The 19,609-nt window shown below is 44.3% G+C and overlaps 1 protein-coding gene across 1 annotated transcript in view; it reads left to right on the top strand.

Moving 5' to 3' along the window:
- MTF1 (metal regulatory transcription factor 1) overlaps positions 1–19,609 on the top strand; it is an 81,517-nt gene that overhangs the window by 32,837 nt on the left and 29,071 nt on the right. Inside the window, exon 2 of the mRNA XM_082245359.1 lies at positions 6,761–6,999. Coding sequence (XP_082101485.1) covers positions 6,761–6,999 — 239 coding nt within the window. The remainder of the gene's footprint in view (positions 1–6,760; positions 7,000–19,609) is intronic.

The raw sequence follows: 19,609 nt of genomic DNA on the forward strand, positions 1-19,609 counted from the left end.
GATCTTGGACACCGTGCTGCAGCTCCGTTTCAGGCTCTTGGCAATCTTCTTATAGCTTAGGCCATCTTTATGTAGAGCAACATTTATTTTTTTTCAGATCCTCATCCGCACCATGAGGTGCCATGTTGATCTTCCAGTGACCAGTATGAGAGAGTGAGAGTGATAACACCAAATTTAACCACACCTGCTCCCCATTCACACCTGAGACCTTGTAACACTAACGAGTCACATGACATTGGGGAGGGAAAATGGCTAATTGGGCCCAACTTGGACATTTTCATTTAGGGGTGTACTCCAATTTTGTTGCCAGCAGTTTAGACATTAATGGCTTTGTGTTGAGTTATTTTGAGGGGACAGCAAATTTACACTGTTACACCGCATTCACATTGATCCGACTGGTCGCGGTCCCTCACGCTCCCACTGTGTAGTACAGGAGCCGTTCTAATAGGAGCGACACAAGTCACTCCGACTTAGAAAAGGGGTCCTGTACTACTTCGGGGCGACCTGGAGGCGACTTGCATAGACATTCCTTTTATGAAGTCCATGCAAGTCGCTCCGAAGTCGCGCTGCACGCGACTTCACAGGTCGCCCCCTAAGTCGGAGCGACCTAGTGTGAACGGAGGCTTATACAAGCTATACACTCACTACTTTGTAGCAAAGTGTCATTTCTTCAGTGTTGTCACATGAAAAGATATAATAAAATATCTACAAAAATGTGAGGGGTGTACTCAGTTTTGTGGGATACTGTATATTGCAGCAAACAATCTTGAAGGTTGTGTATCTGCTAAAGTTGTTTTGATTATTACAGCTAATTTTATACTGCTCTTGCTTTACCTGTTTAATAAAAGCCATTTGTGTGCTTTTTTTTTTTTTTCCCTTGGATATTTTGTAAGTATGACTGTGCAGTATTTTTTCCACTCTTACACAACCAGAGAAAAGAGGGTGGGTCATTAATGATAAGTTACACGGTTTCACTTTGACATGCAAGGTGGAGTACATTCTAGATGTGAGCATGTGGCTAACTGATAACCTGTTTGGAAATGATCTTCCATTGCAATAAAACCTAAAATAAAACGACATTTGGTGTATGTTTATGCATATCATGCAGCCATGTGATAACCACGAGTGGCAGCATTACAGATGTAGCTTTGCAATTTGCACAGCTCACTACCTAATGTCCCCTAGAGAGAAATGTTTGGATCTGGTAATTATAACCTAAACCCACATTCACACTATTCTCTCATGTGAACGCACACAAAATCCCACCGTTTTGCTTGTGTTCATAAAACATGCGTCCTGCTTGCGATGCCATTCGTTGTTGATGGCATGCCAAATGCACCAAGGAAGAAACGTGGTAATGCTCGAGATGTTGCAAAAAGATGTTTAACCCAGGCCAATTTCCAGCTTTCTGCATTGTCACACTTTGACAATTACAGGGTCATGCAACACTGTACCCAACCTAAATTTGAATCCTTATTTTTTTTCACACAAACAGAGCTTTCTTTTGGTGGTATTTATTCACCACTTTTTTTGCAAAATAAACTAAAAAAATCTCAAAAATGTTGAAAACATTTTCTGTTAAATTTTGCAAATAGATAATCTTTCTTCATAAATTTAGATAACCCAAATCAGTGAATATAATTTTGTCTGTAGAAAAGTTATATAGAGTCCAATAACTATGCTACAGTGGGGATCGAAAGTTTGGGCACCCCAGGTAAAAATTTGTATTAATGTACATAAAGAGGCCAAGGAAAGATGGAAATATCTCCAAAAGGCATCAAATTACAGATTAGACATTCTTATAATATGTCAACAAAATTTAGATTGTATTTCCATCATTTACACTTTCAAAATAACAGAAAACAAAAAATGGTGTCTGCAAACGTTTGTGCACCCTGCAGAATTTATAGCATGCATTGCCCCCTTTGCAAGGCTGAGACCTGCCAGTGTCATGGATTGCTCTCAATCATCATCTGGGAAGACCAGGTGATGTCAATCTCAAAGGTTTTAAATGCCCAGACTCATCTGACCTTGCCCCAAAAATCAGCACCATGGGATCTTCTAAGCAGTTGTCTAGAAAACTGAAAGTGAAAATAGTTGACGCTCACAAAGCTGGAGAAGGCTATAAGAAGATAGCAAAGTGTTTTCAGATGTCAATATCCTCTGTTCGGAATGTAATTAAGAAATGGCAGTCATCAGGAACAGTGGAAGTTAAAGCAAGATCTGGAAGACCAAGAAAAATATCAGACAGAACAGCTCGCAGGATTGTGAGAAAAGCAATTCAAAACCCACGTTTGACTGCAGACACTGGAGAAGTGGTACACTATTCCACCATAAAGAGATACTTGTACAAATATGGTCTTCATGGAAGAGTCATCAGAAGAAAACCTCTTCTACGTCCTCACCACAAAAATCAGCGTTTGAACTTTGCAAATGAACATATAGACAAGCCTGATGCATTTTGGAAACAAGTTCTGTGGGCCGATGAGGTTAAAATTTAACTTTTTGGCCGGAATGAGCAAAGGTACGTTGGGAGAAGAAGGGGCACAGAATTTAATGAAAAGAACCTCTGTACAACTGTTAAGCATGGGGGTGGATCAATCATGCTTTGGGGTTGTATTGCAGCCAGTGGCACAGGGAACATCTCGCGAGTAGAAGGAAAAATGGATTCAATAAAACTTCAGCAAATTTTGGATGGTAACTTGATGCCATCTGTAAAAATGCTGAAGTTAAAGAGAGGATGGCTTCTACAAATGGATAATGATCCTAAACACACCTCGAAATCCACGGGGGATTACATCAAGAGGCGTAAACTGAAGGTTTAGCCATGGCCTTCACAATCTCCTGACCTCAACATAATTGAAAATCTATGGATAGACCTTAAAAGAGCAGTGCGTGACAGACAGCCCAGAAATCTCAAAGAACTGGAAGACTTTTGTAAGGAAGAATAGGCAAAGATACCTCAAACAAGAATTGAAAGACTCTTGGCTGGCTACAAAATGCGTTTACAAGCTGTGATACTTGCCAAAGGGGGCAGTACAAGATATTAACTCTGCAGGGTGCCCAAACTTTTGCAGACGCCATTTTTTTGTTTTCTGTTATTTTGAAAGTGTAAATGATGGAAATAAAATCTAACTTTTGTTGACATATTATAAGAATGTCTAATCTGTAATTTGATGCCTTTTGGAGATTTTTCCATCTTTCCTTGGCTTCTTTATGCACATTAATGCAAATTTTTACCTGGGGTGCCCAAACTTTCGATCCCCACTGTATATACACTCAAGGACCCCTTTTATTAGGTACACCTTGCTAGTACTGGATTGGACCCCCTTTTTTTTTTTTTTTCAAAACTGCCTAATTCTTCATGCCATAGATTCAACAAGGTGTTGGAAACATTACTCAGAAACTTTGGTCCATATTGACATGATAGCAACACGCAGCTCCTGCAGATTTGTCGCCTGCACATCCATGATGCGAATCTCCCATTCCACCACATCCCAAAGGTGCTCTATTGCAGTGGTCCTCAACTCCGGTCCTCAGGACCCACTAACAGGCCAGATTTTAAGTATTACCGTGGGGAGATGCAGACTATAATACTGCAATCACTGAGCAGCAAATGATATCACCTGGGATGTATTTCAGTTATCTTGCAAACCTGGCCTGTTAGTGGGCCCTGAGGGCCAGGGTTGAGGACCACTGCTCTATTGGATTGAGATGTGGTGACTGGAGGCCATTGGAGTACAGTGACCTCATTGGAACTGGTTCAAGGAACCAGTTTAAGATTTGAGCTTTGTGACATGTGCATTATCCTGCTGGAAGGAGCCATCAGAAGATGGGCAGGCTGTAGTTCTAAAGGGATGGACATGGTCAGCAACAATACTCAGGTAGACTGTAGCATTTAAACACTTGCCGCCAAATCACGTACCTGTAGGTCCTTGGCTTCAAGTGGTTGTACCAGAGTAATGCCTGCTCTTAGAGCCGACGGTCGGCTAAGCAGTCACTCAGCTGTTTTTACAAGCAGCAGGAGGGGATGATCCCCCCCTTCCGCCACCTTCTGCTGCTCGCCCTGGCTCTCCCATCCCACCGGGAGACCCAAGCAACCAGCCAGCACATCCGTCAGCTGGCCCGAGACCCGAACAAAGCCGAAATCTGCTTTTAAACTGGTCTCGGATGCAGTGACCCTGAAGTGACATCCCTGTATTCAAAAACACAGATCTTTCTATTTTGAATACTTTTAAGTGCAGAGGAGTCCTAGACCCCAGATCTCTCCATAAAGAGTATCTGCCACGGCCTATTATTGTTACAAGGGATGTTTATATTCCTTGCGACAGCAATAAGTGTTAAAAAAAAAAAAATGTAAAGGGACAGTGTGAAAAAAAAAAAAAATATATATATATATACACAAATTTTTAAAGCTCCCCATCCCTCCATGCTTGCACGCAGAAGCAAATGCATACGTAAGTCGCATCCGCAAATGTAAACCGTGTTCAAACCACACATGTGAGGTATCTCTGCAATCGTTGGAGCAAGAGCAATAATTCTAGTGCAAGACCTCCTCTGTAACTAAAAAGTAAAAGAGTAACTGTTAAAAATTTCCATAGGCGACGCTTTAAAATATTTTTAAGCACCGTAGTTTGTAGCCATTCTACAAATTTCAAAGCATGACCTGTTGGGTATCTATTTACTCGGCATAACATCATCTTTCACATTCTAAAAAACAATTAGGCTAACTTTACTTTTTTTTTTTCATTAACCACTTGCCGACCGCCGCACGACTATACACTTCGGCGGTCAGCCCCTCCTGGGCAAAGTGACGCATCGGTACGTCCCTCCCCCACGAGCCTCTAGGGGGCGAGCTCCTGCCCCCGCTCATTCCCAGACATCCCCGCCCGAGTGACCGGCAGCTCCGAAATGTGTATAACAAAATTCAGGAATTTATAGATGTCAATAAAGTAACTGATAAGGTTCCAGAACACCAATATGAAGTGTCCATGAACTTCAAGCCGTAGCCTCTATGGCAAATAATTCCTACATTGTGAAGTAGAACCTCCTAGAACAGCCATTCTGAACCTTTTCAACACAGTGGAACCCTAGAAATAACCTTCTGGTCTTGGAACTCCTGCTAAAAATTACTATATTTATAAAAAGGAAAAGAGATTTTGAGCTATCCCTTGTGTGCCATAATCCTATTGACTAGAAGAAAAAAAATTCATTGATACAACTAATTTGTTCAATGAAAGGAAGTATAAAGCGGACTTTATAGGCACATGTCAAGCAGGCAAAATTCATTTGTTAAAAAACATATATTTTATTGAACATATATTAAAATAATAGTCCAAATGAGAAAGGACAAGACATAACATACACAGAATATGTTAAAAATTCACATTTTCTATGAATCAAATTTGAGTGTACATATATTTTCGTAGTTACATATGGTAGATAATATGGTACTAGTCTGAAGAGGTCGACGCGTTTCGCCTTAGCTTCTTCTCTTTTCCCGCCCCCCACTTTCCTATATTGGGGTGTGGACGGCCACGAAGTGCACAATTTTCTACAATTTTGAGAGGTGTGTTTTGTAGCATTTACGCTAAAAGAAATACTATGTTAAGAGATCACATATGTATATGTTGGCACTAATTACGTGTTTTTGTCTTTACTAAAAGAAAACACATATACGTCTGAGGTCCAGAAGAAGCTAAGGTGAAACGCGTCGACCTCTTCAGACTACTACCATATTATCTACCATATGTAACTACGAAAATATATGTACACTCAAATTTGATTCATAGAAAATGTGAATTTTTAACATTCTAACTGTGTATGTTATGTCTTGTCCTTTCTCATTTGGACTATTATTTTAATATATGTTCAATAAAATATATGTTTTTTAACAAATGAATTTTGCCTGCTTGACATGTGCCTATAAAGTCGGCTTTATACTTCCTTTCATTGAACAAATTAGTTGTATCAATTAATTTTTTCTACTATATTTATAACTCATGATACATTTGTGTGATGGTCGGTGGGAAGAATGCTCCTTAAACTTGTGGTCTTTGGGAAGAATTCCCCCCTTACAGATAGCTAAAAAGATCAATGGTGTCATTGGGAATTCATCTGAGAGTCAGTATTTGCTCGTTCCTCAAGGAATCCCTAGTAACCTCTGGAGGAACCCCAGGGTTCTGTGGAACCCTGGTTGAGAAACCCGCTCTAGAGAGACCTAAACTACAAACCATACTGAGAGAACAAGGAAAAAAGAAAAGGGCACTAACTAATATTTACGGAACCCATAGGGGGTGGGGGAGTAGGATGTCGGCGTAACGTTATATAGGACCCCATGCCTCTTCCCCACACTGGTTGTACCTAACTTTCATAGCATACCAAGAAACATTTCCAAGAAAGATTAGACACCATAGATGTCTAAATATAGAGGAAAAGGAATAAAAGGAGGAAGAAAGGAGGGAGGATGGGGTGCCTTGTTAGAGTCGACCATACTGGACATCAAGTTAGAAGGATTTGTTTCATCTCTTTGCATCACCTGAGGTCAGTCACTTCCCTTGGTATATGTTAGGGTTTACAACGATTTTACCCACCTAAATGCCATCCAGGTATGGTTTGGATCTACTTTTAGCTCTTGGAGAGGACTTCTACAATTCCATATTTAGTCATTTTTTAGGGCATCATTCATTTACCTTTTTTTTGAGAGAAGGAAAGAAGTAACTTGGGAGAGAGGTTAATAACTTGTTATGCTGTATTACAGGTAAAGCGGTACCAGTGTACATTTGAAGGCTGCCTAAGAACGTACAGTACTGCTGGAAATCTGCGCACACACCAGAAAACACACAGAGGGGAGTACACGTTTGTCTGCAATCAAGAGGGTTGTGGGAAAGCATTTCTTACATCTTATAGCCTCAAAATCCATGTACGTGTGCACACGAAGGAAAAGCCATTTGAATGTGACGTACAGGGTTGTGAAAAGGCTTTTAACACCCTTTACAGGTAAGGAGCCATACTGCAAACTTTTATTTCTCTGTGTGGTTTCTTCCTTTGCAGGACATACCTGGCCAGTTGTGCACACTGGACTGACTACACGCATCCAATAAAAAGTAATAAATACACAGTACCCCTGTAGTTACTCCTGTTTTTCTGCACCTCTGCCCCCTCCGGCTTGCTGGAAAATCACAACTGTGGAAATCAAAGTTGCTGTGTAGATACAGCTGCTGTAATAGCTTCTGCTCTCAAAAAAAAAAAAAAATACAAATCGGCAGATCAGTTTATAAACATTGTTCAGATTCAAGATAGGCGCACCGCATAATTACACAGTAAATCGCATTAAAGTTGCATTGTAGTTATGTAAACCGAGCCTAGAGCTGTATTAAACTAAAAAGCAAACATTTATTATATTAAAGCCTACCTACTTTTAGAGGTGATGACTGCATTAGCTTTCAGCTGGTGATCTGGCCAGTAAGTCTGTTGTTTATCAAAAGAACAAGCTCTCTGGCATGTATCAGTTAGAGGGATAAGACAAACCACTTAACCCTGGTAGGAGTGCTTACAGTGATCAGTTTTTTTAAATGTAAACCTTTAATCCAAAAGCTGTAACTGCTTATAAAGTGTGAGCTGGAGTTTGGTCCCCCCCAACCTGACAATGCCGCTATCTGCTGTGCTCATTCATTCAGAGTGGGTGCACTTTAATACAGAAGGTCTGTTACTGGCCAGATCACCAGGGGAAAACAGAGGGGGAAAAATACATTGAATGTAGCCACTACATCTAACATATAAGCTGCAATATATTAAATTTTTTGGTTTTGGGTTTAATACCCAACAATAATTTTCAAGAAAGAAAATAAAAAAAAAAAAAAAAAAATATATATATATATATATATATATATATATATATATATATATATATATATATATATATATATATATATAATATATAATTTTTTTTTTTTGTGAATTTGTCTTGCAAAAATGTTTTTCTTCTACTTTATAAGCTGTTTCTTTTCTGCAGTTGTTGCATGAAAACAGTAATAGTTGTGTCTAGGCATATACATCTAGGCTGCGTAGAGCCTAAACAATAAAGATACAAAACGCTGCACTACGAATCACTCACGCAAACATTCACAACATGTATACACTGCTCTCTCCTCTCTTTAAGCAGGGATGTACATATATTAGCACTGGACTGAAGTGGGAGACTGGTACCCATAGGTCTGTGCCCAAGGGCTACAATAACATTCATGGTGGGAAGAGTCCGACAACTAAACTGCAGACGAGTCCATCCAGGTTTGCCATATCCTGGCCCTACCGGTGTGAATTATCTTGTATTTTGGAAGGTCTGAATTCACTTGACGAAAAACTTGTAAACTTGGGGAAGTTTTTTCCTACTTTAAGTGATAAAGGTATTGCTAAATCGCCAAAATCGGTAGACTCTTTTTTTTAAATCAGAAAACATCTTTATTGAGAGAAAATCACAACACCACAGTAAAACTGCAATACGCTGTACAGGCATAGTAACATGAAATCACCATCACCTCATAAAAATAGTGTGCATAACAAATACACCACAGCCCCCCTTGAAGCAGACAACCCCCAACAAAAGTGCCTGAAACAGTATCATTATCACGGCCCTCCAATCCACCCCCAAAGTATCAAGCAATCATCCTCCAGCAACCCCAACCCATATTTACACATTTAAGACAGTAAACGGTCTAGGATGCAGTCAGTAGGGGCCATTCCCGGACAATTCAACCAAGCACCCCATATTTTAGAGAATTTTTGTGATGATCCCCTATGTTGGTAAATAACCTTTTCCATTCTGAGAGTGCCCCCCATTTGCTCTAGCCACATCCGAAAGGTCGGAGGTTCAGGCGCAGTCCATAATCGCAATATAAGTAAGCGAGCCTGGAACAGGGTGCGGGAGGCCGCCTCCCTCAGATATCTGTCTTCCACATGTTGGTCTAGAATGCCCAGAAGGCAGTGTTTAGGGTCCCCAGGCACATCTATCCCCAGGGTACTATTAATAGCAGAGTGCACCTCAGTCCAGTACCTGTGCAGCTTTGGACAACGCCACAACAGGTGAATCAAGTCACCCACCTCCCTTTGGCAACGGCCGCATATATCGTCGTCACGGACACCCATAGAGTACAGTTTCAGAGGAGTGTGGTGGACCCTAAGTAATATGTATAATTGAGACACCTGATGCAAAACATTCAAAGAACACGTGCGGACTGATTCTAAGGCCTCCTCCCACTGCTCACCCGGGATCTCCCCCACATCAGTGCTCCAGTGATCACAGGCCTTGCTAGGGTATTTTTCTAAGTATGCGCTCAGCAGGGCGGAATAGCAGCTAGAAATGAACCCTTTGGTGTCAGTAAACTGTTCCATAAGATAGAATATAGGAGTAGGGGACAGGTGGAGCTGTCCCGTGGCAACCTGAGCCCGCAGCGCATGTTGTAACTGTAGGTAGTAGAATTTCGTGTGGTCGGGTAAGGAGAATCGCTCCTGTAATTGCGCAAATGGTAGCAGGACCCCTCCGCGGAGGATGTGCCGCAAATGAGTCACCCCCAAAGCCCGCCATCTGTCCGCCTGATCTAATTTGCACAACTCTGGGTAGGCGCGGTTACCCCAGATCGGACTGAATTTGGTATACCCCGTCACTTGTTGCATTTGTTTCGTCTTATCCCATACCTTCTGTAAGAGGCGATACGTCGGTATCGCCGATTGGGTTTGGTAAACAGCTGTGCCTCCAGTCCCTCCGGTACCCCAGATGTCCCTGTAAATTCCTGCATAACTACCAACGCTGCACCAGCTGGAGCCCCCGACAGCACGCCCACCAGGTGCTGCAGCTGGGACGCCAGATAGTACAACCAGGGGTTGGACAGGGCAAGGCTACCCCCCCCCCCCCGCCCCATCTCTGGGCTTCTGCAGTAGTTCCAAGCGGATTCTAGCCGCCTTTCCCTTCCACAGCAAGGAGCGAAAGAGGGTATTTACAATACGAAAAGTTTTCAGGGTAATAACAATCGGGGAATTGTACAGGAAGTATAACAGTTGAGGCATCAAGATCATTTTGATAAGGTTTACCCGTCCCGCCAGGGAGAGCCAGAGCTTAGTCCCGATCCTAATTTTATCCCGGAACTGCGTAAGAAGAGGGCTAATGTTGAGCACACTATATTGATTCGGGTCCGCCGATACCACCACCCCCAGATACTTAAACTTCTCAACCACCGGGACCGGGCAGTGAGAGCCCACCGGCTGAGCAGCGTCCGCATCCAGGTGCAGCAGCGCCGATTTGGACCAATTTATGGTGAGGCCCGAAAACCTCCCAAACTCTGTGATCTCAGACATAACCGCCCGTAGGGATCCCCCCGTGTCCCCCAATGTCAGTAGCATGTCATCCGCATATAAAAGTATTTTGTCCTGGAGAGGGCCGTACTTGAAACCCACTATGGAGTCCCTGTGTCTGATACGTGTCGCAAGGGGCTCAATTGCAAGTGCGAATAACAAAGGGGAAAGTGGGCAGCCCCGCCTCGTTCCCCTACCTAGGCTGAAGCCCTCAGATGTCCTACCTCCCTCTCGTATCGATGCCCAAGGTTGATGGTATAGCAGTCGCACCCATGATAGAAACACTGGGCCAAACCCAAACGCCTCCATCACCGCCCACAGATATCCCCATTCCACACTGTCAAACGCCTTGTTGGCGTCCAAGGACCGCAGCGCTCTTTCTCCCACATTATCCGCCGGCGTTTGAATCGCAACAAACAGTCGTCTAAGATTAAGGGCCGTGGACCTATTGGGCATGAAACCCGCCTGATCCTCATGAATAATGAGTGATCACTGAATTCACCGGCCTTGCTAAAACCTTGGCCAACAATTTGACGTCTGCCTGGAGCAATGAAATGGGTCTGTATGATCCCGGGTCCGTGGGCGACTTCCCGGGTTTAAGCAGAAGCACAATGCTCGCCCTAGACATGGACTCCGGAAGCGCCCCAGCCTCTCTAGCCGTCCGGAACACCTCCAGCAACTTCGGCATCAGCAGCCCCGAGAAGGTTTGATAAACCTCCACGGGGAGGCCATCCTCCCCAGGCGCCTTGGCTCCCGGGATGAGGGCCAACGCCTCCACCAACTCCTCCTCCGTAATGGGTGCCTCTAGCCCCTCCCGTTGTTCGGCCGTGAGTCTCGGTAATGGTATGGTACCTAAATACTCCTGCAACTCCTCTGAATTGTACGTTGCCCTTGTAGAATAAATGTCAGTGTAGAATCTAGTAAGTTCCGCCATAATTTCTTCCTGCCTATTCACCAGTCGTCCTTTTGGTAACCTAAGTGCTCCTTTGGGGGGAACTGAGGGGCGCGCTCCCACCAAACGAGACAGCAAGCGGCCCGTCCGCTCCCCCTCTTCGTAAAACGTGGTCTTGGTGAAAGACCACCTTGGCGTTTCTTGTCAACCTTAGATCGGAAAAATCGGTAGACTCTTAATAGAAATGTAACAATTGCTCTAGTTCTTATGGCCCGTACACACGATCCGAAAACAGGGCAAAAAAATAACTTTTCCTGTCGTCCATCGACAGATGCAGCCTCATCTCCATGAGCTGAGTGGGTTTATGCTCCTCCTATCAGGATTAGTCTAGGCAGTTAAAATTTTAATACACACGCCCATGGGCTGTCCCCTAGACCTAAACCCCCACTGCACTATGCAGCACATCAATTTGTTTCTGCCTAGAGAAGGAATAGGACCTAGGTTTCCTGCTGGGACACCGGTCTCAGTTTTTTTATTCTTCTCAGAATATTTTCGTTTATTTCTCTTTACCCACTTGCTAGCTAGTGTTCAGGGAAGAATTTCATGGCGATCTACAAGCAACGATGCCTGCTGGGGCTTTGCACTGGATAATCTAGATCCAGTCTGGCCTACGAGCCTGAGAAGGTTATAGTTCTGACCTAGGCCTAGCCACTACCGTGCCCCCTGGTCCGGAGGGGGAAGAGCCTGCGAGCAGATGCCTCGCCGGAACGCATCGACCTGGAAACGCCCTGAGTCGCAGTGTACCCATCGGCTGGCAGCACCCCCACTTTGGGTGGGAGCCAGTCTGCCCGGAGCAGAGCCCACCCGGTCCATGATATGGTGAGTAAATATGCCCCTTGCCCCTCCCTGCCTTGGGGGGATGTAGGCCCTCCCCTGGGGATAATGGAATTTGTGCCTCCCAAGAGATCTCCCTGGTCTTCCCGTTACCTGGTCTGTGTATCCTTCCCTCTCCCTGTCCATGCGGAGTGTGCTCTGGCGCTTATGGGGGGGTAGGGGTGACATGGTACCTTGGACTTGCTAGTCCCTGTTGTGGTTTCTGAGGCCTTCCTGTGTTGGTCCCTAGCCTCATGGTGTGCTGTGGGCGACGCCATCTTAGATGTGGGCAGTTTCTTTGTCTTCAACTCACGATACGTTAAAGTAATTGTAAAGGCCTGGATTCTCCTCTTCTCAGATCCCTCCTCTCCTGTTGAGTGCCCCCACAGCAAGAAGCTGTGTTCATTCCAGAAGCTTGCTGTGGGGGCACCTGAGCCGAGTCCTAGCTCCCTGTGATCATTCAAGAAGCTTGCTCTGAGGTCACCTGAGCCGAGTCCTAGCTCCCTGTGTTCATACAAGAAGCTTGCTGTGGGGGCACCTGAGCCGAGTCCTAGCTCCCTGTGTTCATTCAAGAAGCTTGATGTTGGGGTTACCTGAGCTGAGTCCTAGCTCCCTGTGTTCATTCAAGAAGCTTGCTGTGGGGGCACTCGAGCCGAGTCCTAGCTCCCTGTGTTCATTCAAGAAGCTTGCTGTGGGGGCACTCGAGCCGAGTCCTAGCTCCCTGTGTTCATTCAAGAAGCTTGCTGTGGGGGCGCTCGAGCCGAGTCCTAGCTCCCTGTGTTCATTCAAGAAGCTTGCTGTGGGGGCACTCGAGCCGAGTCCTAGCTCCCTGTGTTCATTCAAGAAGCTTGCTGTTGGGGGTTACCTGAGCCAAGTCGTAGCTCCCTGTGTTCATTCAAGAAGCTTGCTGTGGGGGCACCGAGCCGAGTCCTAGCTTCCTGTGTCCATTCAGTCACAGAGCGGTGACCTGGCCCCGCCCCACCCCATCTCTCTCCTGATAAGCTCACTGACTTTAATTGACAGCAGCGGGAGACAATCAGACTGCAACATCGCTATATAAAGATGGCTGGGGTAAGTATGAAGGGGGCTGCTGCACACAGAAGGTTTTTTTTTTTTTTATCTTCATGCATAAAATGCAATAGGATAAAAAAAAAAAAACTGCTGCCTTTTACAATCCCTTTAATGTGAGGGTCAATGAGAAGAATACTTCTTACACTTGTGGTCATTGGGAAGAATGACCCCCCTAACAGATACCCAGTGGCGTACCAATAGGGGGGGCGGGGGGGCGGTCCGCCCCGGGTGCCACACATTAGGGGGGTGTCAGCGAGCACCACGGTGACACCCGGGGCCGGCCGCCGGAGGAGAAACTGTATAGCAGAGACAGGGAGAGAGACTCATTTCGCTCACGAGCCCTGCATACACTGCGGGAAATGCCGGAGTTAAGTGTGCTAGATAATGAGAAGGTGATTGGTTGATTGGACCGCCTAGCAACCAATCATGGCTCATTAACTACTAAGCACATTTAACTTCGGCATTTCCAGCTGACCGCTGTGTATGCAGGGCTCGTGAGCCTCTCTCCCATTCTCTTTGAACAGTTCCTCCCTCTCTGCTTTTCTTCTCTGCTCCTCATAAGGTAAGGGGGGGGGGGGGGCGCGCAATTGTATTTTAAAGTTGTTATATTGGGGGGGAGGGGGGTCTCCATTGTAAGGGGGTTGTCTACATTGTAAAGGGGTTCTATGGGGGGGGGTGTCTGCATTATAGAGGGGTTTTATTGGGGGGGGGTGTCTGCATTATAGAGGGGTTTTATTGCTGGGGTCTGCATTATAAAGGGGTTCTATTGGGGGGTGTCTGCATTGTAGAGGGGTTTTATTGGGGGGGGGGGGGGGGGGGTTTGCATTGTAGAGGGGTTTTATGGGGGGGGGGTCTTCATTGTAAAGGAGTTTCATTGGAGGGGGGGTTGTCTACATTGTAAAGGGGTTCTATGGGGGGGTCTTCATTATAGAGGGGTTTTATTGGGGGGGTTGTCTACATTGTAAAGGGGTTCTATTGGGGGGGGGGGTGTCTGCATTATAAAGGGGTTCTATTGGGGGGTGTCTGCATTGTAGAGGGGTTTTATTGGGGGGGGGGGTCTGCATTGTAGAGGGGTTTTATGGGGGGGGGGGGGTCTTCATTGTAATGGAGTTTTATTGGAGGGGGGGTTGTCTACATTGTAAAGGGGTTCTATGGGGGGGGGTCTTCATTATAGAGGGGTTTTATTGGGGGGGGGGGGTTGTCTACATTGTAAAGGGGTTCTATTGGGGGGTGTCTGCATTATAAAGGGGTTCTATTGGGGGGTGTCTGCATTGTAGAGGGGTTTTATTGGGGGGGGGGGAGTTGTCTGCATTGTAAAGGGGTTCTATTGGGGGGGGTCTGCATTTTAGAGGGGTTCTATGGGGGGGGGGGGGTTTGTATTGTAAAGGGTTCTATTGGGGGGGGGGGGGGTTGTATTGTAAAGGGGTACTATTGGGGGGTTGTATTGTAAAGGGGTTCTATTGGGGGGGTCTGCATTGTAAAGGGGTTCTATAGGGGGTTTGCATTGTAGAGGGGTTCTATTGGGGGGGTTGCATTGTAAAGGGGTTCTATTGGGGGGGTCTGCATTGTAAAGGGGTCCAGGGGTACGGGGGCTGTGTAATGTAAAGGGGGTCTTCCTACATTTTACTTGGTTATTACTGCAGTCCTATAGATTTTTTTTTTCTGCACTTTCTGAAAGCGCACCAAAAGTCTTGCATGCTGCATCTTTGGCACGCTTTCAGAAAACAGGAAAAAAATTTTGGGGGGAGTGACACCATGGTTTACTGTACCAGGTGACACCAACCCTAGTGACACCACTGGCAGTAGCACACAGTAAGTATGCCAGTTACATGTATTTCTGTCTGGCGCCTCAGGTCAATCAGCGCAGTTTTTGCAGAGGAGGAGGGGCCTGGTCGCCGGGTCAATGTGGGGTTCGTCGCCTTCACGCCGGGGGGGGGGGGGTGCCAGATATAGGATCCGCCCCGGGTGCCAAATGCTCTAGGTACGCCCCTGCAGATACCTATAAAATTGAATAGTGTCAGTGGGAACTTATCTGAGAGGTAGAAATTGCTCATTGCTCAAGGAACCCCTAACTACCTCTGGAGGAACCTTAGGGTTCCATGGGTGCCTGGCCGAGACACCCTGCTCTACGTAATACAGGTGAGGCAAGGAAGACATGCTTGAAATCCAGCCTGGGTAACAACCATGACTTCATCTATAAATACAGTGCAGGGAGAGTGAGTGGGTGAGTGTATTGACCCTAGGACATTATCTGTAGCATTACCTGGTCAACATAACGGAAAAACTCTGAACAAAGAAAAGGAATGTAGCCACCTGATCTAAGAAGTGGTCAACTGTCATGTATTACATTTTTGTTTTTGGGTTTGGATAAACTTTGTTAAAACTGCTGTCTGAAATTAGACACTACAAGGCTACTGCTATTAACTGCCATTAACCACTTCACGTGAAATCACGTACCTGTACGTCATTTTATTGAAGTAGTTGTACCGGGGTGATGTCTGCAGCTAGAGGCATCACTCCGATACTGTTTTTTAGAGCCGGTAGCCCCTCGGTCGTTATAACAAGCAGAGAGAGGGGACGTGTATAGGCTTTGATCGGGTCTCACCTGTAGTAACCTGGAAGCAACGTCACAACGTCACTTCCAGTTTACTTGGCAGCCAGCGGCGCCGATTTAAAAAAAATCCTCAGTATTGAAAAAAAGCCGTGTTTTGGCGTTTTGAATACTTTTAAGGGCAGAGGAGGGGTTTGGGGTCTTTTTAGACCCTAGATTTGTGGAGATTTTTACATACCATAGTTTGCCCCCATTCCACAAGTGCGTGCAGTTTGAAAGCGTAATATGTTACGTATCTATTTTACCGTCGTAACATCGTTTTCATCTATATACAAAAAAAATTGGGCAAACTTTACAGTTGTTTGTTTTTTTTTTAATTCAGTGACATGTATTTTTTTACAAAAGAATTAAGTTTGAAAGACCGCTGCATAAATACCGTGTGACATAAAATATTGCAACAACCGCCATTTTATTCTCTGGGGTCTTTGCTAAAAAAATGATAATGTTTGGGGGTGCTAAGCAATTTTCTAGCAAAAAATACTGATTTTAACTTGTAGACAAGTGTCAGAAATAGGCTTGGTCTTGAAGTGGTTAAAGCGGAGTTCCACCCGTTTTTGTGTTTATTACACTTTTTGTAGCTGCTGACTTTAATAAACACACACACACCTGTCCCACGATCCAGCGATGCGGCCGGCAAAAGTGTTGGTTCTCTCGCTCTTCTCCCCACGGTGCCAACATCACTAGTGTGGGCAACTGGCTGTGACCGCTTGCGGCTTCACAGCTGGGTGCGCACTGCGTATGCGCGAGTCGCGCTGCACGTCCTAAGTGCACGGGGGAATCTTCTTGGAACTCTGATGGGTCCCAGAAGATTGCAGGGTGGGAGGGGGAGAGGAGAGGAGAGCAGAAGTGGGAGTGCGTACCTGTCAAATCTAGGTACCCGCTCCCCCCCCCCCCCAAAAAAAAATGAAATGCCAAATGTGGCATGTCAGGGGGTCAGGAGGTCTTAAAGCGGAATTTCCACTTTTGGTGGAACTCCACTTTATCTTTCTTACCACTGTGTGCTTCTCTAATTGACCCCTTGATTTACTGACTTCTAAAGTTTGCTCATGGGCATAGGGTGTAATTTGGGAAGTTTAGAAGTTATATTGGGCAGGCTCCTGTATTAAGGTGAGCCATTGGGCTACACAGTACTGTTTATGTAGACTCTTCTCCATCTGTCCTAATAAAGAATCAATTTTCCTGAACACTTGAAAGACTTGGTGGAAGATGGCACTGCCTTTTCTCCTGGATTCTGTCGCTTGCTGATCGAAGGCCTGTATTGGGGCCTGTTAATTGTACAGGGGCATTTACAGTATCTACTCTTAGCAGGACTTTTAATTGCAAAAAATATAAAGGGTAATTCCACTTTTCATAGGGAAATAATGTTGCAAATTTAAAAAGTAATAATATAGCATATATAATTGCAACACAACATATTGTAATGTTATTAAATTACCTTTCCTTTTCAAACTGCAGGACTGTAATTTTCTGTAAAATGCAAAATGGTTACCTGAAGGTGTTCTGTGCACAGATGGTTTATGGAACCCCCTCCCCTAGAAATGTAATTTTCTGCTTGTGTGACTGGCTTACTGATTTGCCCGACGAACGATCTGACGATTTTCCGATCGTTAGTATAGTTCTTTCGACAGCAGATTACGAATTTTCGTACGACAAAAACTGGATGTGCAGGCTATAAAATTTTTATCGTATGTGAACACAACGTCCGTTTTTCATTTAATTAGTACAGTTTTTGTCCGAAAAAATCATAAGAGCAAGACTAGGCATGCTCGGAAATGAAAGAACACATACAAAACAATTCAACACATGACATCACTTCTGAAGTTGAATTCTGTCGTACGAGAATTTTCGTATGAAAGTAACCTCTTCACTTTCCATATGAGACTAGCATGCACCAAAAAACGGACGACAGATCGTTCGATAATCTGATGTATGAGGCTTTAGATGCTCTAAATTACGAATCAGATTTTGTGCATCCTTGCATGCTCTGCAGTAAACATTTCAGCTTTGTTGAGATATTCCCAAAGGGTTACTCACATCTAAAGGGAATAAGGCCCTGCCACTTTTTTCATTAGAACCCTGCAAGTGCAGCAGCTGGTCAATAATGAAGAAGTCACCCCCCATTCACTTTCAGATTCACTGAGCACATGGTCACAGACAAACAAACAGGCAAACAGCGATTTCTTCAGATTAACGAAAGGTAGAAATCTGCAACATTTGTTAAAATTCCTTCACTGTACATAGATCACCCAGAGGGTAATGTGTTTTGTTTTTTTTTTTTTCCATCGAAAGTGAAAGTCTTTAAAGATTCTATTCTATTCTATGCTATTCTATTTATATTTGTTATCCAGAAACCACTTTACTGTACGCCTCTCTAAAGCTAATTTCCCCCTCTCTAAAGCTAATTTCCCCTTGTTACTGGAGCCTGACTTCAGGGCTGATTCTTACCAATTGGCCTCAGTGGCCAATTGGGCACTGTTATTGCACAGAGGACCAGTCATGCCCCTTATAACAATTAAACCTTTTTTTTTTTTCTTTTTTTTTTTGTGTTTCTAGCTAAAATAGTAATCTTTTGGTGTCTACACTTTGATAAGTTAAAAAAAAAAAAAAGGAAAAGCAAACGAAGAACAGTATTAATATTTACCCGTCCTACTGCCCCTACCTCTGACCTCCTCTGTCTTGTCAGAACTGTTTAAACTGATAAAAAAAATGTGGAACAAAAATAACCCCTGAGGATTGGGACTTTCAACGGCAAGAATCAGGACTTGAGTATGAAAATATATAAATTTAAATAAATTTAAATTTAAATAATTATAAGCCAAATACACAGTGGTATGGCAAATGACAGTGAGAAAGGAGATAAAAAAAATGTAATCCAGATGTTATGGGCATGTAATTTCTTTTTATCTCATTGTATTCATTATGACCAGCGTTTGAGATATTCCAGGCTGTACATTGATTTTCACTGCATTGTGGGTTACAACTTGTGAAATTTGGTATTCTTTCAGCTCCATAATTAAAGAAGAGCTCCAGATTTCCTGCACTGATTCACATAGCGTGGCACTGTTTTTACTCAGGATCTTGCTGGCAGCCAGATCCTGCATATAATTGCTCTGTATGCTGCTTGCATGTAACGTTTGAGAAACATTTACATGTGTTTCGCCTTTTAGCGTAAATGGCCTCTATTGGCCACTACTAGTGCTCAGCTTGATGCTAGCACCCAGAAAGCTTTTGCCATCTGTGCCCTAACAGCAAAGGAATGCGAGTGCTAATAATATTACTAATAAAATTGCAGGCACTTGGTTCCCCATCACTTCCACTCTGACAGCCAGGAGTGGCCAGTCAAATTTTATACATGGGCAGGAATGGCAACACACACAAACCATTCTGGATCCATCTCCCTATGTCACATCGGGACTGCTATGACAACCGGTAGGAGGTGCCATTTCGGTCTCTGTAGAATTTGATTGACTGAGACCAGTCAAATTCTAAGCAAGCAAAAATGGCTCCTCCCACTGGCCATCAGAGCAGATCTGCTAGGAAACTGCAACTCATTGAGACCTGCTGGTTCTGCTTTCATACCTTATCCGGTCTATATTGAATGGCCTAATGCTATAATGTAAATGTAAAAAAATACAAACAAAGGAAACTAATACTTGAGATGTAAATAACAAATGAATGATTCACTGAATCTGTAGACATGCAAGTAACAACCATGTGTAATCGGTGCCGCTGATAACACATTGTTGATTTTTACATGTCGGCCCTAAGCAGTGGCTAAAAGGGCTACTGTACGCATGCAAGCATTGCATAGATGT

Source organism: Pelophylax lessonae, assembly GCF_965119305.1.
Source record: "Pelophylax lessonae genome assembly, chromosome: 2".
Lineage (NCBI taxonomy): Eukaryota > Metazoa > Chordata > Amphibia > Anura > Ranidae > Pelophylax > Pelophylax lessonae.